Source organism: Mustela lutreola, chromosome 2, assembly GCF_030435805.1.
Source record: "Mustela lutreola isolate mMusLut2 chromosome 2, mMusLut2.pri, whole genome shotgun sequence".
In the NCBI taxonomy this organism is placed as follows: Eukaryota; Metazoa; Chordata; class Mammalia; order Carnivora; family Mustelidae; genus Mustela; species Mustela lutreola.
The window spans coordinates 221,794,857-221,820,329 of NC_081291.1; the positions used below are offsets into that span (position 1 = coordinate 221,794,857).

Here is a 25,473-nt window from a genome sequence, read left to right on the forward strand (position 1 = left end):
CCGACTGCCAGCCCTGACCACCTGGAGCCGCGGGGTGCTCCTTGCGCCGGCAGGGGCCGCGGGGCTGGCGGAGGGGCCAGGAGCGTGCGGGGGGCGGCCAGCAGCCCCACAAGTGCACCGATGGCCCCCCTCGGCCCCCTCCGGGTAGGGGCCTGTGCCGGGTTCCCGAGCGCACTGGGGAGGGTGGCAGCTTGGGTCGGGGGAAGGGGCGGGGGTCCTCCCTGCCGGCGCGCGCGGCGGGGGTTCGGGAACCGGCACTTCTCGCGCCACCCTCCGGAGCGCCGGGCAGGGTCTGGGGGAACAAAAGAGGGAGCTGCTCCCCGAGAACCGGATCCTGCTCTGTCCCTGGCGTTCCCCGGGGGACAACAACCCCTCCCGGACCTGCTGGGGAGGGGGCGGCCGATTCCGGGGAGGCAGCCTAGGGACCAGCCTGGATACCTGCAGGCCACCTTTTCCGCACCCTGGACAGAGACCAGGGTGGGGACAGGGACGCGGGTCTCCCGCTCCCGAGGGTGTCAGATCCGTAGGGGACCCCCGGGCGCCGGCAGATGAGTGCTAGACACAGTGACATCACGGGCTTGTCCCAGGGATGGTCCAAAGTCTCCTCTTGCCCCTTTCTTAGAGCTCCATAAACTCACATTAGGGGGGAAAAAAAAAAAACCAACCCCAAATACCCAAAACAACACACTAGCCGCCGACCCATCCAACCTGGGGCCTTTCATTTTTCTGCCTAGCGCCCCGACCTTGCAGTTCGGCACTTACGGACTCGATCCCGGGTCAGATAAAGTACAGACGGGAAGTATTCCGAATCCCACCCACCTCGCCCTCGGTTTCCAGCCCCCTCCCCGCCGTCCGCCTATGGATGTACTACCCTGCTAATTACTCCCCATAGGCTGGGAGCCCACAGCGCGCAGCGCGCACCGGGGTTTCACCCCCAGCCCTCGCCTTATTTCATTTTTAGCATCCTGTGTTTGAAGTCAGCAGGGCTCGGCAGGGTTTGACCGACAGTTACCTCTTGCCTTGAGCCCAAGGAAAAAAAAAAAAAGCGTAGCTGGCTGTCTGCGCATGCGCTCTCTCACCACCGCATCCCAGGCCTCCAAACAGGTTACGGTAGAACACATACCGAGCGTCGCCGGCTCATTATATAATGATTTTGTGTAAACCGATAGAATGGGGCTGCAGGCGTGCTTGGGACGTCGGTGGAGCGGGGGCGGGCGGGGGGAGGGGGGCTCGCCGACCAGGTCCCCTCTGCGGGCATGCCTTGCCTGCCTGCCTTGTCTTCTCAAGCAGGAGGTGGGGGATGGAACCACAGGAAAGGCAGCGCCTCCTCCTGACAGTTGCTTTTATCTGGTCCAACGTTCGGTAACGCTGGGCCATTCTTCCTTTTACATTTGTGCATCGCTCTGGGATTCCTAAATTATGCTGATCATGGAAAATTCGGGAGGCTATTAGGGTAGCTGTAGGTAAGGAAGGTTTCAGACCTTTTAGGTGCCGGGTAACTCTCTCTTGAAGTCCTTTCAAAGCTGCAAAAGTGGCTTATACATGTGAAAAAACAACAAATCGGAATGTTTTAAGGTATAGATGGTTTTTTCATGTCAGGATTTTTTAGTGCTATGTCCTAGTTTGATGCAGACCCAGGACCCCACTGTTCTGTGCTCACATGGAGACACTAACCACTGGGCTTATTTCTTCAGGGAACATTGTTTTGTTTGAAAAACTGTTTTCCTCCTCAAAAATCTTGTATTTTTTTTTTTTTTTTTAGTTTAAAACATTCCACCCAAGTTGTAAACAAAAAGCCCCTGAGAGAGCCCCAGCGTCCTGAGCCTTCCCTCACCCCCCGCTCTGGGGTCCCACCTGGGACTGACTGTGCCAGGTGTGAGTCTGGAACAACTGACTTGGAGGTTGGGCGAAGCTCCTGGCCTTGCGCTGGGCTGGGAGGGGCAGGCACGCGGTCCCAGCAGGGTGGTGGTGTTTGGGGCTGATTGAAGCGGGGTTCAGTGGTGATGAGGTCTTCAATCTAAGTGACCGTACACGGAGTACCTGCCTTTGGCTTAGTTAAGGGTGTGACATGTGGATTATTTCCCCCATGGTAGTAGCCTTGAAGATTCTTGGCTAGTGTTTTCCTCTCAGGTGCCCGAGGTTTCTGCCTTCCAATTGAAGGGTCCACTGGTCTAGGTGGGCACCAAGCCCAGGAGCGACACATGGGAGAGAGAACTGAGAGAGAAGCGTGTGCCCACGCCTGCCACCGGCATCGCCCTCTTCCCTTTCCTCCCTTCTCCATGGGCTGTGGGAAGAAGTTTCTATCTCTCATTGTGTGCCCCTGGGTGAATAGCGTGAACCAGCCTCACAGAGGCCTGGGGGCCTGTTAGAGACCCTCCCCAGCAAAACAGGCATCTCTGTAGGCTTGTATTTCAAGTGAAGTCAGCACGCAAGAAAATATTCTCAGGAACGACAGGCAGCAACAATCCCAGATAGGGTCTCCTCAGCATTCAACACCCGTGAATGGATTTACTATTATTTGCCACTTATTATGCGGCACAAATTGTGTGTGGACGGGGAGGTCGAAGATCCCAGATGCTGGGAAAAAAATAGGGAAACATACAAAGAAAGGGAACCAATGGGGAGGGAAGATGTATTTGTTTCATTTTTAATGAGCTCAGGAGGCTGAGGACAAGCTAGCTGTAACCTACATTGCCGGCCGCTCTGGTCTACGGATCCGTTTCCAGAGAGCTGGTCTATTTCAGAATGACAGCCACTGCCTCCCATCATCCAAGGTTTCATGATTTTCTTAATTGGGCAAGGTCATGGGACATCCGTGGAAGAAAGGTGGGTAATGGTATGCGATGCTTGGGTGTCAGGGTTTTTTTGGGGGGTGGGATTATCTGGTTTCCTCAGTTTCTTGTGGCTTTCACTCTAATGGGCACAGGTTGGCATGACCCAGGGTCACGTACAACTTGCCTCTAGAAAGCTAAGCCACATGTGCTGTTAAGGACACTGGCTGGGCGCGGAGGGGAAGCCGCAGGAGCCGGACCCTGGCTTGGCTACTCACTGACCAGGGGTCTCCGGCAGGAGGCCTTCTCTGTGTCTCAGAGCCCAGCTCTGAACAGAGTGGGAGATGGCGATCCCCCCAGCGGTGTGGAGATAGTAAGAGGCATCCCTTCTGCCGCCTGGAGTTTCCTGGGTCTCGGGCATTGTCGGGCCCGTAGCTCCTGTTGTCTGGGATCACTCACCTGGGATGCGGGAGGCATTATTTCATACTTAAACAGTGAGTCCTTGACTCTGCCTCCTCCCCTCTCTCCCTGATCGGTTTAGTCACCCCGCTTTGTCCTACTGGCCTGTCCGCTTGCCTCCCTCCCCACCGCCACTAGGTGCTTAAGGCCACCGTCACCCTCCCGTCTGCATGTCGCCGCAGGGGATGGTTTGTAATTACAGTTTCTGGTCTGTTACCTCCACTTCAGAACCCGTGGTGCCCCCCACCCCGCAAGACTTCTGGATAAAGGGCAAAACCCTTCACAGGGTTTGCAAGTGCTTCACGCGCAGACCCCATGCGTCTCCAGTTCCCTCGGACCCTCCGCCCTCCGTCCTTCCCTACCACCCAGAAGCGGAGCCCCAGCCTCTGAATGTCCCTCAGATCCGATGCTCTGCTCCCTCCTGCCGCTGAGCCTTTGCACATGCTCTTCCCTTGCAGGCGTCCTCCCCCCTCCCCACCTGGTCTCATTCTGGCTCTGGCCTCGGGGCATTGTGACTGCCCGCAGCATTCGTGTCTGGGATCCCAACCTGGAATGGGGAGCTTGCTGTCTGCCTGTTGGAGCTGGCTGTTGACCCCCAGGGCTTTGCTGGGGGCTCTCATTCCTGGACGAGTGAGTGAGCAAGAGAAGAGACAGGCTTGGAGTCTGCCTGCTGCAGCCAGGGAGAGTGGCACCATCTGGATGGGCTGTGGCAGCCGGGATGCCAGGGTGGAGGTCCTGGGAGCCACCTCTGGTGGGGAGCCCCTGGATCTCCCTGCTCCCAGCTGAACCCCCCACAGCTGGAGCTGGGGCTGCCCGTAGGATGTAGGTTCGCTTTTACTTGGAGGTGGCTAGTGCGGGGAGCACAGGCTTTGAGGGGCAGGCCTAGAGCCGACGGGTGGCGCTCGGCACCCGCTGTAGGTGCTGGAGTGGTGTTGCGTGTGTCTGCCCGGTGCCCGAAGTCAAGTGTGTGCTGAGCTAGGGCAGGGCCTGCTGTCATTCCTTTAAGGGGCCCCAGCATGGAAGGCAGCGGGCAGAGCTGTGGCAAAGGCCATGTCCCGCAGCACCCCCCCCCCCCCCACCGCAGAGCAGAGGGGCCCTGAGGAATCCGCGGCCAGGCAGACGCAAGCCTTCCCGGCCTCGGCCTCGGGACCGCAGGAACCTACTTCTGTTTGCGTGTGAAATGTTTCACATGTTCGGTGCCAGCAGCAAACCGAGCTTAATTTTCTCAGTTTTACTTGGCACTTGAATTTTTATCCACAGAATGTTATAGTCAGTGAGCTAAGCTTTGATTTGGTTAAGCTTTTCAGAGGTAGGAGATGCCTGGGAAGGCTGTGTGTGTGTGTGTGTGTGTGTGTGTGTGTGTGTGTATGTGTGTGTATGTCTTTTACTTAAACAGCAAAGCAACACTTTCAAACATGACGAGAACCCGAAATCCGTGTGCCCACATCACCCCTCGCCCGACGTGTGCTTCTAAATACTCGGAAACTTAGAGCCCGCTGAGATGTTTTTTAAAGATGTATTTGTGTATTATTTTAGAGGGGGGGAGGGGCGGAGGCAGAGGGAGAGAGAATCTCAAGCAGATTCCCGCTGAGCGAGGAGCCCGATGTGAGGCTTGATCTTGTGACCCTTGAGATCATAACCGGAGCTGAAATCAAGAGTCTGACATTTAACCACAGGAGCCACCCAGCTGCCCCAGGCCTCCAAGATTTCCAAGGCTTTCAATACCGTGATGGAAATAACCCCAGCTTTTCAGTGGTGCAGTCAGGGACCCTAAAGAGGGCGCTCGGGTGGGGGGAGAGGGCAGTCCTCCCGCGGGCAGAAGGGCCCGGGATCATCGGCAAGGCTGATCAATGGGCTCTCCCGATATGGTATGCAACCGGATGGAGGAGAGGTGCCAAAGGCCCTCACTTTGGCACTGTGCAACGCTCTCTTTGGACTCGAGAGACAGCCTGGGAAAGCACCACGCAGTCCTTGTCCGCTCCAGGGTGGCTCTGTGTTTTGTACCTGAAGCCCATCGATCTGCTCAGGGTCGCCAAGCTTTTAGATAAAGATGTTCCGTTCTTTGCATAAATACTTTTGGTGCTTGGCATACCTGTATGCTGACTCCCAAGGGAAGCTTCCAGAAGCCGACGTTGCTATGCAGTGTCAGGTCCTCCGCTTGCAGCGGGAGGAACACCTCCTCTTTCGATGACTGGGTTCGGGGATCAGTGCTGCCCCTCGCCTGACTGTAGGGCTCTCAGCAAGCTCCAGAGAGCGTCTGAGTCTGCATTTTGCCGTGTGTACAGCAGAGAGAGCGAGCATCAGCCTTCCCAACGTCCTGTGCTAGGAGGAGGAGACAGTGAGAGGCAGAGCTAGAAGTGAACTGGGAAATCCGCAGGAAGACACAAGGCCGACGCCCGCCCAACCGAGCGGTGCCCGTGGAGCCTCGGCCCTTGGGAAATGTTCTTGAGTTTCCACAGGAAGGCACTAAAACAGCTCATTTTAAGTCAAACGCTCCCAATTACACATTTCTTAGGGGCTCCATGCATCTGTACCTGGTCTTTGAATGAGTGGACTTCGTGTAAAGACATCATTTTCAGGGCAGCCAGTGTTTGACTCTTCGAGACAAGCAAGTCCTTTGTTATAGTTTCGAGAGTCGATCTGAGGATTCCGCAGTGAGATTTTGGTAGATTAGTTTAATCTTCTACCCTAGGCATATAGATATAAAGAAATGCAATAGAAGCAGTGATAGCGAGAGATGACCAACCCCTCCCGGTCAGCGCAGGGCGGTGGCTTCCCAAGGGTTGCCGTGGGTCATCGGTGACCCCGAGCCCCATGGCTAGTCCCTGGAGCCCTTCCCTGTGCGGAGCGCCTCACCTCTCTTGTGCTTCCTGCCCGTCTCTTCTAGAATGCCAGCAGTTACTCCGCAGCCATGACGGAGCCCAAGTCCGTGTGCGTCTCGGTGGACGAGGTGGTCTCGGGTAACACGGAGGCTTCGGAGACCGACCTGCTGAACGGGCATCTGAAGAAGGTCGACAACAACCTCACGGAGGCGCAGCGCTTCTCGTCCCTGCCGCGCAGGGCGGCTGTGAACATTGAATTCAAGGACCTCTCCTACTCAGTCCCCGAAGGACCCTGGTGGAGGAAGAAAGGTAGGAGGGCTGCTGTGCGCTCGGGCGGGGGGCGGGGACGGAGCCTGCCGGGGAGGCGACAGGTGGGCGGGGCCATCGGGGTCTGGAATTCGGGAGGTGGGAGCCTTCCCACTCCCACCGCGGCTGATGCGGCCAGTTTCTTTAATGGCTCTGTGGCCGCCGCGTCCCGGCCTCTAACGCGAAGAGGCTGGGTGAGAGGACTCCCGATTCCCGCCGGCTCTTCCGTCCTGGTTCGACGACAGAGACTCCCGGTCAGCATCCGCGCGTGCCGGCTGCCCCGGCGGCCCGGCCCTCTTCGCTGGGCGCCCTTGGTGTCGGTCTCTCGAGAGGGGACGGTTTCTGACTGTTTTGGAGGGAAAGGAAGACAGGGGCTCCCTCCCAAGTTTGGAGGGGCACAAAGTAGCCGGTGACCTAGCGCGGCCTCTCCGGCGCCCGATCGTCTGCATTATGAGTGGTGACGAGGGGACATGAATAGACCATTGTCCACTGAGCTGCGGAAAGGGAGCCAGAGGACCGGGAGGCTCTGGGGTTCGCCGCGGTTTGCTGCGTGTTCGCCTGGGGGTGGGGGCGGCGACCGACGCCGCTATTTGGAGTTTCCTTAGGCCCCGTGTGTGCTCCTGCGATGGCTCTGGGTTTCCAAAGTGTGTAGAGTTCATGCTTCCCTAAGTTGGCGTTTCTTTGTCCAGCCTGACCTGTTTCTTCCCGTGGACCTGACTCCACGTGTCCCCCTGCTCCGAGCGCCCGTCCTACACCCTCCTTCAGGCGGGTGGGGGGCCGGCTGGGAGAGGGCATGTCCCACGTCCCCCCAGGAACAGCAGCCCGTGGGTTCTAAGGAGCCGTTTCCCAGCACAGGGACGTCTGTGAGGACTCTGGAACAAGAACAGTGACCCAGGTGCCGCTCCTCGTTTTCCAGGATGACCCCACACGACTTCTTTAGTGTTCATTTTCTTCTCCCGCGCTTACCTTCCTTCTGTTCTCCTACTCCCTTGATGCTAAGCTGTTGAGATTGTTGGCGCCGACGCACTGGGCTTCCTTGTGACCCCGGTGCTGGACCCTTGATGGACTGGCCCCTGGGACCTGCTCGCCACCCGGGTTGCCAGATGACTTTATTTCTGTTTGTACAACCAGGAACGTGGCCTTTGTCTTATCAATGGCCAAGCGCTCGCTCTTATCAATGGCCTTTGTCTTATCAATGGCAATGGCTTGCATTCTCAGAGCTCGCCTGCCGGTGTTGTAAGGAAAGCAAGCCTGTGCCGGGCTCACGGGTCGGTCCGTCCGTGTGAGCCCATTGACGTTTCAACACAGGCTTCCTTATGGCCTTTTCCTTCCCACAGTGAACGAGAAAACTTAGGGAAAACCTTGCCGAGCCACTAGGAGGGCCTCATTGCTTTGGCTTGGTTGGTCTAGACAAGGCCATGGCAGGCCTGCGAGGGTCCGAGGTCGATTTTGGCACATCTGTTACTTGTGGCCGCAGAAACGGCCATGAGGCTCGGATGGGTGTCCCTGAGGCGAGGGTGGCTTGCAGAGCCATGCGAGAAAACAGTGGAAAGAATCTCGGTTTGACGTGCGACACAGCCAGTGTTCGCGGTTTGCAAAATGGAGAACAGCATTTTCTATTCAAGTCAGGGGCTTGTGGATCCCATGCTCTCTCCGTGTTAGAACTGGTCCTGCTAATTGTCCAGGTCAGCCAGTGGTGACGGCTTCTTTATGCGTGAGGGAGGGGCCCCCCCGCCCCTCCCCAGCCGCCTCCTTGGAGGCTCCGCCCAAGTGGCTTCCAGACAGAAGCTTGCCCTACAGTAACCTGTGTGGGCTCCGGAGGGGAGGAGCAGGAAGTGGGCCCCACGGGACCTGCCGGTGAGTCAGAGATGGTTGGGGCCAGAGGGGAAGAAGGGCAGCCTCGGCCTGCTGTGTCCCAGTTGCTGGCTTCCGAACCAGCGGGGCCTGAGTCTGGCTTCCTTCCCTGCCCCCCGCTTCCGCACCTGTTTCCGCTTCGCTCCCCCAGCCCTTCCCCCCGTGGGGTGCCCCATCATTTCCTCTGTTCTCAGGACCCTGAAATTCGGAATTTAGATGGCTTCCCACTCCCCATGAATTTAGGGTGGGAAATGCTTCTCACTGAGTAGAAAGGAAACTGAGCGGTGCAGGGGCTCGCCTGGGAGCCTGAGCTCCCCAGCAGGTAAACCGGGATGCCCCGTGCCTCGCCTCAGGGAGATGGCGCTGCCCCTCCAGACTTCGTGCCCACTCGGCCCTGCGGCTTGGCGGGGTGGCTGCTATATCAGGCTGCGAGCTGCGGCCAGGGAAGTCCAGAGCTCCCAGTAGGCTCAGAATGTGGGGACTGTATCTCCCCGACTAAGAGCCCCCCAGGACAAATCATAAAAGAAGGCACGAAATTTGGAACTGGTCATCTGGGCTGCCCAGGGGAGGTCCCTGGGCGGGGACCTGCCCATCTGCCTTTCCCAGCCCGTTCACCACCTTCTCATGGGTGAGCCCCTCCTTGCTGGGGTCCCGCTCCTTTGCCCTCGGGGTGGGATCCTGCCTTTCCTGCCCTTGTTCCTCTGCCTGTTGGCGATTGCCGCGGCGCCCGGCCGTGATTCAGCCAAGCTGAGAAGTCAAACCCAGCCACTCTGTGGGCCCGTGTCTCACAGGGGCCGTTGCATGTCCGGCATCCCCTCTGTGAGAGGCCCCGTGTGGCCAACCTTTGGGGCAGGGGCTCTTTCTCTTACTTCTCTCAGCACATTTGTTTTGCTGACTTTCTTTTTTAAGGCTTACTTGCTTCAGAGAGAGAAAGAGCAAGCATGGGGCAGGGGGAAGGACAGGGGGAGAAAGTCTAAGCAGACTCCGTGTTGAGCGTGGAGCCCCACGTGCAGCTCGACCTCATGACCCTGAGATCGTGACCAGAGCAGAAACCCAGAGTCAGACGCTTCACCAACTGCACGGCCCAGGCGCCCCGTGGGGAGGGGGCTTTGTTTAAAATTCAGCTTTCCGTATCGAGCTCCCCGGAGCGATCACACTGGGCCTGGACGCCCTGGCATTTCCAGGACGTGAATTCCTGGAGGGCCTGGCTCCAGGGAACCACAGTGATGGTGCAAGGTCAGAGCCAAGGCCGGACCCGTGGTCCGACTCCTGCTCCAGCTCTCTTCCCATCACAGAGACCCTGGGCCCCTCCGTGTGTTCCAGAGCAGCCTCTTCCTCCCACGGCTTCTCCCAGAACCAGTGCTGGGACCCAACTCGACACAGAACGTGGTAGCCAAGCTTGGCCATGTGATTGGAATAATGTTAGAAACTCCTAACACCATCGTTTTAAAGAGAGTGTCCTAATCCTCGCAAGAAAGGTAGCAGGTAGATGGAATCCGCGGCATCATTGGAAAGATGTCAGGCGCTGGTTCTTTAAAACCCTTAAGCGGGACGATTGCCAAGCACTGAATATGGCATCGAACAAACATCTCTACATTTTCAATTGTCGTAACATTTTCACCATATGATTAATGATGTCTTTGGAGGAAAAACCACATCATATAATAGATTCCTAGTAGAGAACATAATTGTGAAAGGAAGTGTTCTCGGGAGAACCGGTACACCCCAAGGATAATTTCACCGGCTTCTGATGTGGTAATTACTCGCCCCCAAGGAATGCACTCACATAGCACAAGTGGATGGGACAAATGATCTAGAAGAGTGTGGATGTGGGCACACACAAGCCCCCGTGTTGGGGACACGTAGGGACGGTCTGGTCCAGAGGTCCTCATTCGCCCTCACGGTGACTTACTTTGAAAGTGGCTTCCGTTCCTGTAAAGAAGACACCATGTTGGGAATGTTTAGGACCCCCGATTAAGAACAGAATCCCCATCATGAAATTCTCAGGGGAACATGTCACCACGGGAGGTGACAGGGACGTCTCACACTTAAATAGCACTTGCTGGCATTCAGGGCCGGGTCACACAGGCGCTGTCCGCAGGATGTGACCCATCACGAGGAACAAAGACAGTGCTTGGGGTACTGGAGAACAGTGCTCCCCAAGGAAACCCGGGTCGTTTTTGTCTGGAGAATTAAAGCTGTGCGTGGGGCCCCTTGGCTCAGGGGCCAATTCTGATTGGCCTCTCTCTCTCCCCGTGGGATGCACGAGGTTCACAGATAGGCCCTGAGTCCCAGGAGCACAGAAGATGGAAAAGCGGGTCTGTACAATTTGGGGCCAGGGCCCAATGAGGAACCTGGTAAGCCCCTGGCCCCGAGGCCACGCACTATCAGACCACCATGGCCTGGGGCTGTCGTGACCATCTGATGAAACCATTGGGCAGTACCTCAACTGTTAACGCTGGTGGATGTCCCTTTTAATTGACCTGTGGGGATGTCAGTCCCCTTCACCATTCCCAAGGACCTGGGAAGGATCTCCTGGCCTTGGGACAGGCTCCAGCTGTCCCGTCCCCTCACCAGAGAGGTGAGCTGTGTGCATGGCATGGGTTCACATAAACAGGTGACATGATTCTTAGAAATTATCTACGCCTCCCATGATTACCTGGCGACAGAATTCAGGTCGAGAAGGAAAGGAATTCTACCTGGGGCGCTAGAGAGTTTTCTCCACTGCGCCTCGGCCTGGCACCCGTGTGGTGCACAGACCAGCATGTGGGCTCACTCTGAAACCCTACCTCCCAGCCTCTGCCTCGCTAAATAACCAGGAAGGAGTTAGAACCTTCTGGGCGGATCCACATTGAATTATCCATCCTGCTTTGCGTCTAAGCTTTAAAACGCATTCTCGAATTAAAGTTTGCTTTCTCTTAATTTCCAAAGCTACCTCCCAGGGCCCACCACACAGACAGGCTAAAATGAGTGGAATGCGCCACCAATAAATCCCTTTCAGGAATTCCATTAAGGGTAGACTGGATTCCAACCCGGGGCTGGCTGGCTCTGTGCAACCCACAGGGGCAGGGACAGGGAGGGAAGGCCTGGAGAGGAGGACTGTGGGGCTCCGGCGGCGGCTGTGGGCCCTCGGAAGGGTGGGGACTGCTCAGGTTCCAGGGGGTTCAGATAGCCCCCAGCACAAATGAATGAGTTTCATGTGCTCCCTGGGAACCATCATGCTAAAGTGGATTTGGGGGGGGTAGGTACAAAAGAAGATTGTTTTTAATAGTCTGCCTTTGTCTTTGAGACGGTAGCTAGTCTTCTAGGGCAGTGGGATGAACTTATCTATACCTTGCTCCAGGGGCTCGTTGCTTGAGGCTGGGGCGTTTACAAAGGAAGCCCAGTGGCCCTACGTTGCCATGGAGAGACCAGACGCGAGAGCGCTCCTCCCTTCTCCTCTGGGGCCAGTTCTTTGGTCCTCAGTCCTTGGTGGCTCCCTCAGGCAGGCAGGTAAGCCGCCCACTCAGGCCCTTTGGTGATGAGGTCTTCTGGAACAGTCTTGATCTTCTGCTTCGTGGGCTTTGAAAACACATTGAGGAGGGACTGGCTTTCCCACAGAATCATAACAGAGGGGTGCATAGCGACCATGTTCAACATCAGAGGGGTGCTAGTTTCCAAGGAGAACGTTAACATCCAAGAGTTTCCATGCTCCTCTTCTGCAGCCGGCAGCCGGCCTGGAAGCCACGCCATCACTAGCTGGGACCTGCAATCTGGTGCCCAAGGAAAGGTGTGGCATCGTCAGGCTGATGGCCCCTGCAGATATGGCTTTGGTGGTCCAGCCAACACTGGCCTTGAGGTTTCCTTTTCTCCTCGGCTTCCATGTCAGGCCACCCTGTCACTTTCCCATCTGCGGCTTCTCTATTAGGGCACGCTCACCTTTTGTCATGTTCCCAGAGTCTGCTTGTCCCTGAGCCATCTGGTCTCTTCGAGGAGACTTTGCAGGGCTGTGCCCTTCTCAGTGGGGTGCTGGTGTCACTGTCTCACTTGTTTAAAGGTATCAGTGCCACCCTTGTTTTCACCTGCCAGGTGGGTGCCCTCCTGCCTTCCTTTAACACCCCAGAAATGCTCACATCTTGAGAACTGCACATTCTTGAGCTATAAACCCAAACCTAATCTGTCAAGGCAAAGAAATAACCCAAGGTGACATTTTGCTGAACCTGAAACCATTCCTGTTGTTTATAAATTGGCAGAAAGAAACCTTTAGAAACCATACACCCTTTCTTTTTGAGTTCAGTTCTGGAATCAACAGATTTGCTTATTTGAAGGAACAAAGGTAACCACGTGGTCTGGGTAAATGCGACCTGCCCCATCCAGGGGTTTGGAGAAAGGGGGCGGGGCATTCTCTGTCAAATCCAGGCTGACCAGCTTCCAAAACCTTTGAGGGGACGCTTCCCTTCCAATGAAATATATCTGATACTGAGTGTTTGGCTCAGCATACTAGATGAGACACCAAGAGGAGTTTTCAGAGCCAAGGGTGGAGGCTGGCGTGCCTGCAGGGAGGCCCTGAGACCCCCCCCCACCACCCGCCACTGGCTTCCCTTCTCACTCTGCAGCTGTGTCATCAGCCACCTGCAGCTCTGTGGGGTAAACAGCATTCCGTGTCAACATCAGGACAGGCCAGAGTGACTTCCAGATTCTTCTTATGCTCAGTTGAGGCCTATACTGAGAGTCCGAATCTTGCAGGCCTACGGGGCCTCTGAGCTCCCTTGGTCTGACCTCCCGCCGGTGGAGCAACTCTTCTCGCCTCCTCCCCCGCCAACAGGATGCCAGCCTCTGTCTGGACACTTGCGACAACCAGGGACTGACATCTGCCCGGGTAGTCAGGTCGTTGCTCGCACAGTGTAATTCTTAGAAAAGGCTTCTGTCTGTTGCGCTGAAACTGAAACTGACTTGGAATTCATCTGTTGACCCCAGTTCTGCTTTTTGGAACTTTGCAAAAATACTTACAGTCTTGGTCTTGAAATAAGCTCACAAATTAGGAAGAGGAAAATGCCTCACCAAGTACAAAAAATAACCAAGTGCATCAAGACCCAGGGTCACTGGAGAAGGAAAACACAGAAGTATGGGGCCCCTGGAGGGAAGGAGGCTGGAGTCTCGCTTGGGGCTTGGGCATCACCATGGCATCCCTGGGGGCAGGGTAGCGAGCAGAGCTCATGCTCTCCGGCCCTAAACTGAGGAGTGGGGCTTCACAGACGAGGAGGATGTGAGGCCGTCTTTCTGTTTCTTTTATTGTCATAAGGCAACGAAAAGTCCCTTGCCTTCATGTCTCAGTGGCCTATCTTGAAACTGAATCTTTTTAGCGGGAGTTTTGTGGGATTTCTTAGCTGTTATTTCTGCCTTCCCACTTTTTTGGGAGAAGTGTTTGTTTTTTTTAATAAAAAGAAAACTGCCCCCTAAGCCCATGCTGCTGGCTTTAGCGCACTGTCTCCTGGAGGGCTCACGGGAGGGTCATGGGGGTCTATCAGCACGGACATCTCACCCAGGAGTAAAGGAGGTTTCCAGAGAGACAGATCTCAGATTCAGGTTTGTTTTTGTTTTTTGTTTTTTTTTTTTTGATTTTTGATTTATTTATGTGACAGAGAGAAATCACAAGTAGATGGAGAGGCAGGCAGAGAGAGAGAGAGAAGCAGGCTCCCTGCTGAGCAGAGAGCTCGATCCCAGGACCCTGTGATCATGACCCGAGCCGAAGGCAGCGGCTTAACCCACTGAGCCACCCAGGTGCCCCTCAGATTCAGGTTTAAACCTCAAGTCTACCTGTTTCTCAATGAGCTCCACTGAGAACTCACCTTCTTTTGTCATCTCCTAGGCCCACATCAAACTAACTGTTTGAAACGTTCTTGCCTGTGACATACCCCAGCCCCAGGCCCTGGTGACAGCTGAGGCACCACAGAAGGCCTCCCTGCCTCCCTGGCCAGGCGGTTCCCACATTTCCTACCTGGGCTAGTCTGGGGGAGGGGACAGTTTCCTTTTCTGGCCTGGGTAGGAACTCCAGCCGCCTGGCTGGGGACTGGGCTGAGCATCTCTGCCCGCCCTCACCCTCCGGGATGGGGGTGTCCGGCCAGTTGCCCTCCGCCTGCCCGCTCCTTCCCAGGGCTGCCAGACTGGCTTGTTATCAAACAAAGAGCGGATTCATTCTGGCCAATTTTCACCTGCGCCTTCTCGACAAGGTGAGGCTCTGGCCGCCGGCCTAGAGGAGGCTCTTCGGCGGGCTTCAAATGCGGACGGAAAACCCATCCCTCTCCTCGGCGGCTGTGCCAAGGCCGACGCCGCAGGAGGGCTGCCCCCGGGGGTGAGGGGCGCGCTCGTCCCTGCGAGACGGCCGGCCGGCCGCCCCTGCGCCCACATGCAGATCTGGCCGCGGGTCTGGTGGAGGCGGCCGGGAGGATTTCCGAGGATTTTCGCGTGCCTGGGGAACCGCACCTTGAGCACCGCAGTTAGAGCCCTACATGGCCAGGGCCCTAGCGCGCGCGCAGATGCGGGCGGGGCAGGTGCGCGCCGCCGCGCGTGCGCAGTGGCTGCCGCCGCCGGGGCCGCCGCCCGCGCCGGGGTTACTATCGGTCAATGCTCGCGGGTAACCTCGCCGGCTGGGCGCGCTGGGCTGCGCGCGGGGCGCTGTTGCTAAGCGGGAGCTGAGCGCGAGCGCAGGGGGGATGCTGCGCCCCCGGGGCCGCCGGGTCTCCGGGTCTCCGCCTCCCCGGGCCCGGCGCCCCATGGCCGCGGGGACCCCGGGCGCGCCGACCCCGGGGGCGCAGACTCGGGGCCCGCCCGGGCCCGCCGAACACTGGCGCGGGGGCCGCGCGCGCCCCGTCCCGGAGCCCGGTTGCGCCCCGGAGCGCGTCCGAAACGGAGCTGATTTATGGAGAGACTCTCCCGGCGACGACGGTTATTTTGATGTCGGCCTGAGCACGACCCGGGGCTCCGCCGGCGTCCGACGGAGAGGGGCCGTGTCTGCGCCCCGGCGGGCGTTCATCCTCCGCCGGGGCAGGCTGCGCGAATTTTCCAGACTTCCCTTTAACGTGGAAGCTGGCGCCATGAGGTCGTTCCCTTTGAGATCACCGACTTCTGAACCCCTGTAAAAGCTTCTTGTCTCCTTTTGTTTCAGGCTCACCCGCAGGTGGGGCGCCGAGAGGGCGGGGCCGGGCAGGTAGGGCGGGAAGCACCTGGCCGCAGACCTGGCGCCCTCCCTCCCCTCAGGTCAGTGCTTAAAAATGAGCAGGGCGGCCGCGGGAGTCCTGGAATTCCCCTTAGGAATCCGGAGCGGGGGATCCAGTAAGCGGGCTGGAATCCGGAGGGCCCGGGCTGCTGAGTCACTTCCAGGCTGGGCGGCAGCCGAGCCAGGAGAAGTAACAGCTGAACTTGACCCTGGGTTTGCTGGAGCATCTAGTACACGTGTTTCCTGAACCCACAAAGGTGATGGTAAATACAGCTTCTGCACTGGACCTGGGAGTGCCAGTGGAATTGAGTGCGGTCCTTCACCCTCCCCCGGGACCAGGGCTTTCTCCGCACAAGTGCGGCCCTGGTTCCTTTGGGCTGCATTTGCCTGTGTTATGAAACACTAAAACACTAAACACCATGGCTCATATGCTTTGCTCAACCTTTTGGGCTCCCGACCCAATGCAAGGAGACTGGGGACTAACGATTTTCCTCACAGCCTTGGGTTTTACTGGGTTGCTTATTTGATTTTGTGACTGTAGCGCTGACATTTCTGTAAACCGACAAAGGGACCTCCAGAGTTCCCAAGTCTCTGAGGTTCGCTGGGCTAAGGGTAGAATGCACCGGAAGTCAGAGACGGTGGTGGGTAAGTCTCATCACCGTAAATTCTCTTACCGTTCCTGGGGGATTTGCTGGTATGGAGGGTAAAAACTTCTGCAGAGAAGGAAGCGCACATGTCTGATAACTGAGATGTCCTATTGTCGTGAACAGTAACCGCGCACGTTACTAACACAAGATCATACCATATACAAAAGTCTGGTTGAAAAGTGAGGGGCTCAATGGACATGCAAAGGAAGCTTGAGGGTTTCCTGTTTCTAAGAGCTTGTCCAGAAAGTGCCTGTGTCTTCAGTGGTGTGCGCAGTGGGCCTTCTAGCCTAACCTCTGTCTGGTCCTGCTTCCCTTACGTCGTTAACCAATGTGTCACGTGCTCTGGGCCACAGCGCCCCACTTTTCCTGCCTCTCATTTTTACCAGGCTCGGAGAGGAGGACGGTCCCAATCCTCTTGTCTCTGTTCGCAGGAATGTTCTGTGCGTCTCGATTTTGGAACTGGGTATGTCGCAAGGGCTCCCCCTCCTGTTTGTCTCCAGACGGTTCTCTCGGGAGCCCCTCTTCAGACGTTGTCAGGCACAACTGCTCTGTGTTTGCGCGGTCTTGCCCTGCCCCGTGGCCCGTGCCAGGAGCCTACCTTGTCTCCCCAGGTGGGGGGAAGCGTTCCTGCACCCATCCTTCCCTCTGCGGCTTGTGCCTCCGTGCCCTTCTGCCCCCACGGTCCTGGCACGCAGCATACCATTTTGTGTTTTTCTTTTTCTCTGCTTCCTAATGGGGACTACGCCAGTAACCCCTGTCACAGGACGGCCCGGGCCCTGAGAAGATGGGACACTTGGATCGTCCCTCACTGAATGGAGCCCATGTGCCGCCTCTGGCCGACCACTTAGGAGTAGGGGGTTAGAGCGGGGAGTGGCTGAGGCTCACAGCCGGATGCATTTCAGTGCTGTAGGACAGACGGCCCACGTGCTGGCTGCTGGGCTCTTGCCCTTGGCTTCATCGAGGATCTTACTCACAAATAAGAACAATGATACCAGCGTGTCTGTCTTCCTAGCAAACCACACGGGAAGCTCTCCTTACCATTCCCTTGTGGCTCAGAGCAGCAAGGTCCCCTGTCCCTGCAGCAGAGTGCCCTCCCTTACCCAGGACCCACGATCTCGCGTCCCGACACCCTGGGCTCTCCGCCCTAGAAGACCGTCGACCAGCACTGGGAGTGTGCCCAGGGGAATTTCTGTACTGTCCCTTCTCGAAGGCCTCCGGGCTTCCTGCTCACGGTTATTATCAGGACTGACCCCCATCATTTCAGAGAGGCAAGCAGATACCTTATTTAAGGCTCATGCATTTCCGTGGGTGAGCTAGGCAGAGGTTCCATTATTTCTGGGGGGTCTTTCCAGAACGTCCTGCTCGCTGGCTGAGGCGGGTTGCATCGCCAACGCTATTGACACGGAAGCGTCTATGCTGCTGTGACAGGATGGAAATTTCCACCATAGGAACCGTGTTCCCGGCAACATTACACTTCAGAATTTGGCTCAGGTGCGAGGTTCATGTGGGTTATCTGACAAGGGTGTGAGATGTAATCAGGTGCTGGGCATGTTAGTCTTGTGGCTAGCTTTTCATGGCTGCAAAGTAGGGACGTTGTGCCCTCTGCTGGCGCACAGGCAGCTACGGTGGGGCCGGCGGCCTCTCAGGCGTGGGTGGTGATGGGCCGTGGTCTCAGCCTGGCGGCGGCATCACCAGCATGTAGACCTTGCTCTTGCCTTTGCTGACAGTAAGTGTGAAATCCTGTTAGGCTGTAGTTTTTGTTAAAAAAAAAAAAAGCATGTTCCTTCCTTTGAGTCATAAGTGAATGTGTAACAAGGCAGAGGTTAAGACGAATTGCATGATCCGTGGGGCCTCGTGAGAATCTTCCTTTCTCCTCTCTTCCTTTCAATAAAAGGACTGTAGGTCCGGCGCCTTCTAGCAACACACTCTCAGTGGAGGAGGGTTGGGCTTGGGAATGTGGGCTCCGGGATAAGGGCGTGTGTGTCAAAGCCCCGCTCTACCACCTACGACCCAGGCAGCTGGGCGCGTTCCCGTCCCTCTCTGTGAAGGGCCATCGTCATGGCCACCATCGTCCACCCATCGCACTGGATCGGGTAACTTCATCCATAGGAAACACCGTGCCCGACACGTAGTGTTGGCTTTGTTTGGTTTTAAGATTTCATTTACTTGGAAGAGAGAGAAAGAGTGGGAGAGCATACAGAGGCAGAGGGAGAGAGACAATCCCAAGCAGACCCGTCGCTCCGTGTGGAGCCGGCCACGGGGCTCGATCCCATGACCCTGACATCACGACCTGAGCCAAAACCACGAGTTGGATGCTCAACCGACCCAAGTCACCTGGACGCCCCCTGCCCAGCATGTAGGGCTTAATAAACAGTAGCTACAGTCCTTCTGAATGGTTCTATATGTGATATAATAAATAATAGGTCGGATCAAAGCTGTTTGGTTGTCATTCTAAAACTAAGTTTGGGGCAAAAATCGAGGCTTTAAAAAGTAAGGGCAGCCGACCTGGTTCATGGTGACGTTCAGGGACGTGTCCCAGCTGTGCTGGCGTGACCCTCCCCTCGGCCCCGCGGGAGAGTGGAGGAGAGCCGCATGCGACAGGCACGGTCACAGGTTCTAGGTCTTGTCTTGGAGGGAGGGCTGCGGCCTGGGAGGCCACCTTGGGCTGCAGGCGCCGGGTAGACCAGGTAGGCTGACGGCTTGCCTCGCCACGTCCCCGAAGCCGTGTGGGGCACCGCGTCCACGTCATCGATGATGGAACCCTGTAAGCGACAGGTTCAGAGTTCCTGCAGGGGCCGCGGAGACCCTGGCTGGGATGGAGGCCAGCTTGGCCGACCCCCACGTCCCTCCTCTTTGTCCTCGGTCCTACAAAGCAGATCTGGGGGCCACCCAGGCCCATGGCCACGTTTTGTCAACTCCCTACACAAAAATGTTGCCTTCCTTCACGCATGTGCCCTAAAGCCCTGTTTTCCTGGAGAATGAGACAGTGTGGTCAGAAGAGACTCTCCCAGGAGTGTGCACAGCTCTGGCGGGGGCCCGTGGCCCTCGCTGCCCCGCACGACCCGGGTGGGGGGTGAGAGATGGGCAGTGGAGGAGGGGTAAAGTCAGCCGCTTTGTCACCTGTGTCAGTGGAAAGCAGGGGGTCTGGGGGCCCGGGACAGCCTGGGAGGGCCACCTTCACCATCTGGCGTCCCTACACTCACTGTGACAGCTTCAGGAGTGACGGCCCCTCAGGACGCTGGGCAGCCGGTTTTCATGCAAACTCGTGCAAAATGGACATTCTTCGTTGTCCTGTGCGTGAGCTCGCTGTTACCTGAAAAGGGAGGACGTGTTGGGCCCGTGTTTCTGTTGGGGTTTTGAAAATCGACAGGGCTTTAGCGGGGTGGGACGGGGGTGCTGGGGCAGCTCCGTGGGCAGCACAGGGCCAGGCCCAGGCTTCTGAGCCGCACGTGGCCCGAGAGAGCCTCTCTGTCCCCTGTTTTCCACTGGGGACCGAAAGCCCCCGTCCTCTGGGGCATCTCTGCAGGGAGAGCTGGCTTCAGGATGCTGTGTAAATTCAGCAAATTTATTATTCTTATTTGAGGGAAGACATGTTAGTTTGTCTCTTCATCTGATCTGGAGATTGGTATTTTAGCACGTGTGTGTGCGCGTGTGTGTGTGAATGCGTGAGCTCGCGCGCTGGTTGGAGAGATCATCTGCGCGGGATAGAGAAGGTAAGGTTTTCTCCTGCTTATGTGTCAAACCCAGATAAAGGCTTTATCTGTTGTGAGCTCTGTCACTGTTGGGTCCCTGCCCTGGCCAGTTCCACCGGGAAACCTAGAGCGAGGGCCGTGTGAAGGGACCTCGGTCTGCTGCAGGCTCCCGGGCACGGCCTCTCGTGGGAGAATGAGGCCAGAGTAGACATGGCGCGGGGTGGGGGTGGGGCTTGTAGGGCTGCAGGACGGGCTGTCGGACCCCGAGCCGCTCCTCGCCCCTCCCGGCGCAGGGCTCCGACACGAGCCTACCTGAGCCATCTGTCAGCATTCAGCAAAACTTGATCAGAACACCGTCACATTTCCAAAATCCCCCGCACCAGCTCTAGGGACTCGGTAAGAAACATGGCAGTTGGCACCGTCCTCACCGCTCCAGTAATCGGCGCACGCACAGCCCCCCGAGCCGCGTCCCCTCCGCGCTGCCTTCCCGGTAGGCGCCGCCTTCCTTTGCAATCCTCACTGCTTTTGCAGCAAAGACACCGAGCATCTTCCTTGAACTTGAGCGTCCTCCCTGGCTCACAGATGGTCGGTTCTGAGTCGCAGAATTGTAATTCGTGATTTAAAAAAATCCTGGGAGCACAGAGGGGGTCCTCATGGTTGGAGTGTGAGGGGGTGATCCCAAGGATTCTCCCCTCTGCGCGAAGGGCAGGGGCTGTCAGGATGATGCCCATTTCCTTGACACAAAATAGTTGATGCTGTAACAGTATCTCTGTTGGAAAAACCTTGCAAGAGCTGGCAGTGACCTTTACCACTGGGGAAGCACCTGTGCCCGCAAAAAGCCCGGAGGTGGAGAAAACCGCCGGCTTGCTGGCAGAGGCGGTGTTTCAGAGAGGGGAGTTGACCCGGCGAGAGTCACACCGGCAGGGACGAGCAGAAGCCAGAGTGCGAACTCCCTCACTTCCTGGCCTGCCGGCTGGGGGTGACTTCCAAGTCGGAAGACCTGTGCCTGGCAGGTTCCTGGGTCCCCCAGTCATCGGCCCAGCCCTGCCCCAAAGGTGCAGATCAGCCCCCATCTGGGAGCTGTGTTGGCGGAACCTGGCTCCCCCGGACCGCCTCTGGAGCTCGCTCCGGTCTGTTCTGACGCCCTGTGCTTTGTGCCAGAGCGGATAGGATAGAGCAAACCTTGAGGATCAGAAGGGTTCTGGGACTTCATAGATGGGAAAGTCAAAGGAAATGCGATTTACGTGAAGACTTGAGCCTTTTATTGGCTTGTGGGTAAGCTTGATTTATAGGGAAGCGGTCGGGTTGGGGTTTCGAAGTCATGAAGGTCAGGAGGGAGCTGGAAAGTGGCGTTCTTTTCCAGCTGACTTCAGGTGTCCCCGGCAGATAAAGGGGTTACCCAGGGAGGGGAACTGAAGCCCAGTTCCCTTCACGCTACTGCCCACCCCACACTCTTGTGGACAGCGGGGTCTGTTCATTCGTGAGCCAGGCTTGCCGCGTTTCCCACAACCAGGCACAGAGGAGACACCAACTAGGGGACGGGAAGGGGTCAGGGCAGAGGGCAGAGCCGAAACAAAGGCTGTGGGTGAGGCCAGGAGAGGCCCATGAGCCTAGTAGACACCTGGGGCCTCACCAGAGGCAGAGAAGAGGGAGCTGCTGAGGGCTCGGACGTGGCCAGGCCGGGTGGGCCAGCCTGCTGGGAAAACCGGGCAATTCAAGCATTTTCCTTCGACTTCCTGGGCTCCACCTGTCCTGGCGCACCTCCCCAGCCAAGCGTCCGGTGGAACTGGGGTGTGCAAGCCCCAGACAGACCCGTGCCCCCGCCTCTTCTCCCTAGGAACATCCTGGAGTTAGGTCAGGGACGTGGCCCGGGCAGGAGAGCCCCAAGATCCAGGGCAGGTGGGGGAAGCAGCAGGCTAGCCGCAGGGGACAGGGGGCAGGGCACAGGTCACTGTTCCAGGGACAGTGACCCTGACACTGGAGTGGCTCCCGGCAGCCGCGGGTATCGCTCGAGGTGAGTGTTTGGGCCACCCCGCGCTTCGAGGGAGTCCACGTGGGGACTTCCACAGAGGCTGCCTGTACAAGGCAGCTTCTTAGGGGGAGAAAGTCATCCATGGATATGAAACAGCTGTCCGAAGAAGGATGTATGGCTCTCGAGGCCTTTTCCACATGCGATACTGGCAGAACAATACGGCCGCTCTCATAAATTACCCGTGAACGAACCCTTGCATAAAGGGACCTCAGTTCCTGCCAGAAATGTCCACGGAGCTGCGGGGCGGGGAGAAGCCTGTCAGGCAAGGCGTCAACTCCCTGACGGCACGGAATGGGCGGTCCCGTGAGCTTTTTTCCGTCTCTTTCTCATGATTTCTGCCACGGAAAGACATGTCGTCTGGAGACCCAGTGGCACATGCGGGCGCGCGTGCTGGCCGGTGTAACCTGTACACGTATGCTTGCATTTCTACGTGGGTATTTCTTTTCAAGTCAGGTAAAGGCTGGAAAGGTTTGCAGAAGCCAGGCTTCCAGAACACAAGGCCCCGGGCTGGCAGAGTTTGGTTTAAGAGAAATCAGCTTTTGAGATCACAAACCATCCCCGCCGCCTCCAAATTCATATCTCCTCTGTATATGTTGACTTTGTTCTGAGGGGGAAGGTGATGTATGATTGATACGGTCGGTCCTAAAGCCTCCGCTTAGGATAAGTTAAGAAAAGGGGGGTGGGGCAAAGCCTGTGGTCGTAAGACAGTAAACTTGACCATGATTTTAAAACTACACTGGGAAAACCCCGTTCTATCTCAGATCAAGCAGGAATGTCTAAGGTAAGAGATGTGAGGCGTGCTACACTCTCAAGAAACAATCTCTAGCCGACGCTTTTTTTGCTTCTTGGTGAGTTTGCTTCCTTCCCCATCGGAGTGATTTTCATCGTAGAAAATGTTTAAATTGTTTTCCCTGTCCACGTGACGGGATAAAGCGTGTACTCATCATTCAGCAAATTTCTTTTCTTTTCTAAAGATTTCATTGATTTATTTGACAGACAGAGATCACAAGTAGGCAGAGAGGCAGGCATTGGCGGGGGGGGGGGAGCAGGCCCCCCGCTGAGCAGAGAGTCCGATGCAGGGCTCGATCCCAGGACCCTGGGATCATGACCTGAGCTGAAGGCAGAGGCTTTAACTCACTGAGCCCCCCAGGCGCCCCATCATTCAGCAAATTTCTTATGACTTTTCTGTTACAAGCAAAGTATTTTTGCTAAGTGTTGGGGGCGGGGAATGTGGATAAAACCATGGCCCTCGAGGAGTTTAGGTTTCCCTGGGACAGGGGTCATGGGGGGTGGGGAGATGTGCGGGAAGGGTCCTGGGAACTGGGGGGAGCAGAGTGGGTGGGCATCAGTCCCACTGAGAAGAAGCTGGGGCGGAGGATGGATGGGTGATGAGCCCAGATCCCCAAAAAAGAAAGGGGTCAGAGCCGCTGGGACGGCCCCGCTGAGCGCCCACCCGTGGGGCTGGAGGGCCTCTGGACCAGGCCGCGTGGCTAAAGTTCTGGCTTCCCACCTGCTGGCTGCGGGACCGTGGGAAGGTTATTTAGCTCTCCATGCCTCGGTTTTCTCATCTGTAAAGTGGGGGCATTAGAGTACGTCCCACGGAGGTTGGTGTGGGAATCAGATACATTAGTACACGTGGGAGCAAAAGACAAGACGGGGCCCAGCAAGCCTGGGGAAGCGCAGGCCGCTGCGGTCACCACCGTTCTGTCGCGGAAGCAGTTCCACATCTAGAAAGAAAGAAGCAGGAGGCCTGGGACCGCAGGGCAGTGAGAGACAGGACGGAGGGCTCCCGCTAAGAGAGGGCAGGCGTGTGCGTGTCCGGGACGTGGAGTAGGATTCCTAACTGCAAGCCGAGGGACCTCGGACCATCGGGGACAAGGAAGGACCACGGGAAGGGAGACACCTGGAAGGAGGTGTGATGAGCCCCTCTTGGGCAAATCACCTTTCTCCCGACTGGCTCCACCCTGGGACTGGCTGGTGGTGTCGGCCACCCTGTGGGGGGAGCTGGCAGGGGCCCCGGGGAGTGTCATGCCTCAGGCCACATTTCAAAGCCATTTTAATAGCCAGGAGCCAGATTCAAACCCACTTTGCTCTCCTGGTCCTGCTGGGTGCCTCACTGGTCTCTGTTCTCCTGGGGATGCCCGTGGGTGTCCTGCCCAGAGACGAGGACTCTGGGCTGCCCAGGGCCTGGCAGTGGTGCCCAGACCCTGAGAAGCCACCTTAGGCTCCTGCGAAGGGCACAGAGGATGGGCACTGGGGTGTCCAGAGAACAAGTCCGTCTGTCCAGGGCAGCGCCCCGTCTCCGGCCAGCTCGGGAGTTCTCCCTGTGGGCGCGCACGGTCCTTGCAGTTGACTTCTCGAGGCCCCACGTGCTGTTGGCACACATGCGTGTCTGTGTTGGAGTCTCCCGCGTACCCAGGGGTCCAGCCGCCTGCGGGGGACACGAGGCCAGAGCTGGCAACAGGAACACCGCCACGGCAATGATATCACTAACACTCCGACTGCCCACGCGCTGCTGGGCTCCGTGCCCCACCAGACCCCGACGCTGGCGCCGAGGGGGGCTGGGTGGCCCTGTCCCCGCGGAGGGACAAGCCTGGTGTCCAACCGGATTGCCTCCAGGCCTGTTGCCCTGACTTACAAGGCGGTGAAGAGTTGACACGGGAGGAAACAGAAAAAAATGGTCCGGAGGCGTGGAGGAGGAAGACGTTTGAGGGGAGGGAGGGGTGTGTCCCCTGAGACCCGGCCCAGCCCCGGAGGCGTCTCGTTCTCATCTCGTTTCCTCTTCCAAGGAGCACCTGGTAGGTGTCATCCCCGATTTACAGAGGAGCAAACCAAGGCACACAAGGACACATTAGTTGCCACCTGGTAAGCACGGGCGGGCTTGGGATCTGACCTGTGGACGGCCAGCCTGGAAGCGTCGCTCTGTTCTCCGCTGGCCACGTGACTGGCAGGACCAGGATGGAGCCAGCACAAAGAGGACATTCTCTGGGGTGAAGTGCCCCAGCCAAGGCACGTTTGGGGGAGCCCCACGGACTGGCCTGGTGTGCGGGGACGGTTGAAGTTCTTACTGGGTGAGGAGGTGAGCCTAGAAGGGCCAGCTGCGGAAGGAAGGTCTTGAACCCGAGGCCAGAGCCCACGGAGTCGATCCTGGATGGAGATCATGGGGCCTCATCCAGAGGGGGCTCCAAGAGACTCGGGGTGCCCCCCGTTATCCCTGTGGGTGCAGAGGGTGCTGGGCTTTCTCTCATGAGACTGACTTACCCCATGAGACCAGTGGGGCCCTGTAGGCACCCGGTCAAGGACAGCATCTCCAGGGCGGGTGCCCAGAGCAGGGCACAGGACAGGACCCCGGCTGAGCTGGGGGTGGGCACACCCAGCCGTGTCAGAAGGTGTGGGAAGCCCGGCCAGGCCCGGCGCGGTTCAGCGGGCACGAGATAGTATAATGCCCGTTTCATGGTTTTCTTGTCCAAAGCCCTCTGCTCTAGGGCCCCTTTGGCTCATGTTAGGGAGAAAGGCCTTTGTCTGAGCCTTTGCGGTGTCCACATCCCACTGACCCGCAGGCCCAAAGCCCTGTGCACAGAGGAGCTGGACGAGCGCCCTCGGTGCCACGACTGGCTTCTGGGGGGCATGAAAAGGGAAGAGCACTTTAGCGACTCTGCCGAGGGGCCCCCAACACCCTGCTGTCCTCCGAGGCT

General features: G+C 57.5%; 1 protein-coding gene across 4 annotated transcripts in view; it reads left to right on the top strand.

Annotated features, from left to right (window-relative positions):
• ABCG1 (ATP binding cassette subfamily G member 1) overlaps window positions 1–25,473 on the top strand; it is a 65,996-nt gene that overhangs the window by 14,102 nt on the left and 26,421 nt on the right. For all 4 annotated transcript variants that reach the window (XM_059164794.1, XM_059164795.1, XM_059164792.1 and 1 more), the window contains one exon: window positions 6,118–6,361. In XM_059164794.1, the coding sequence (XP_059020777.1) occupies window positions 6,118–6,361 (244 nt within the window). The remainder of the gene's footprint in view (window positions 1–6,117; window positions 6,362–25,473) is intronic.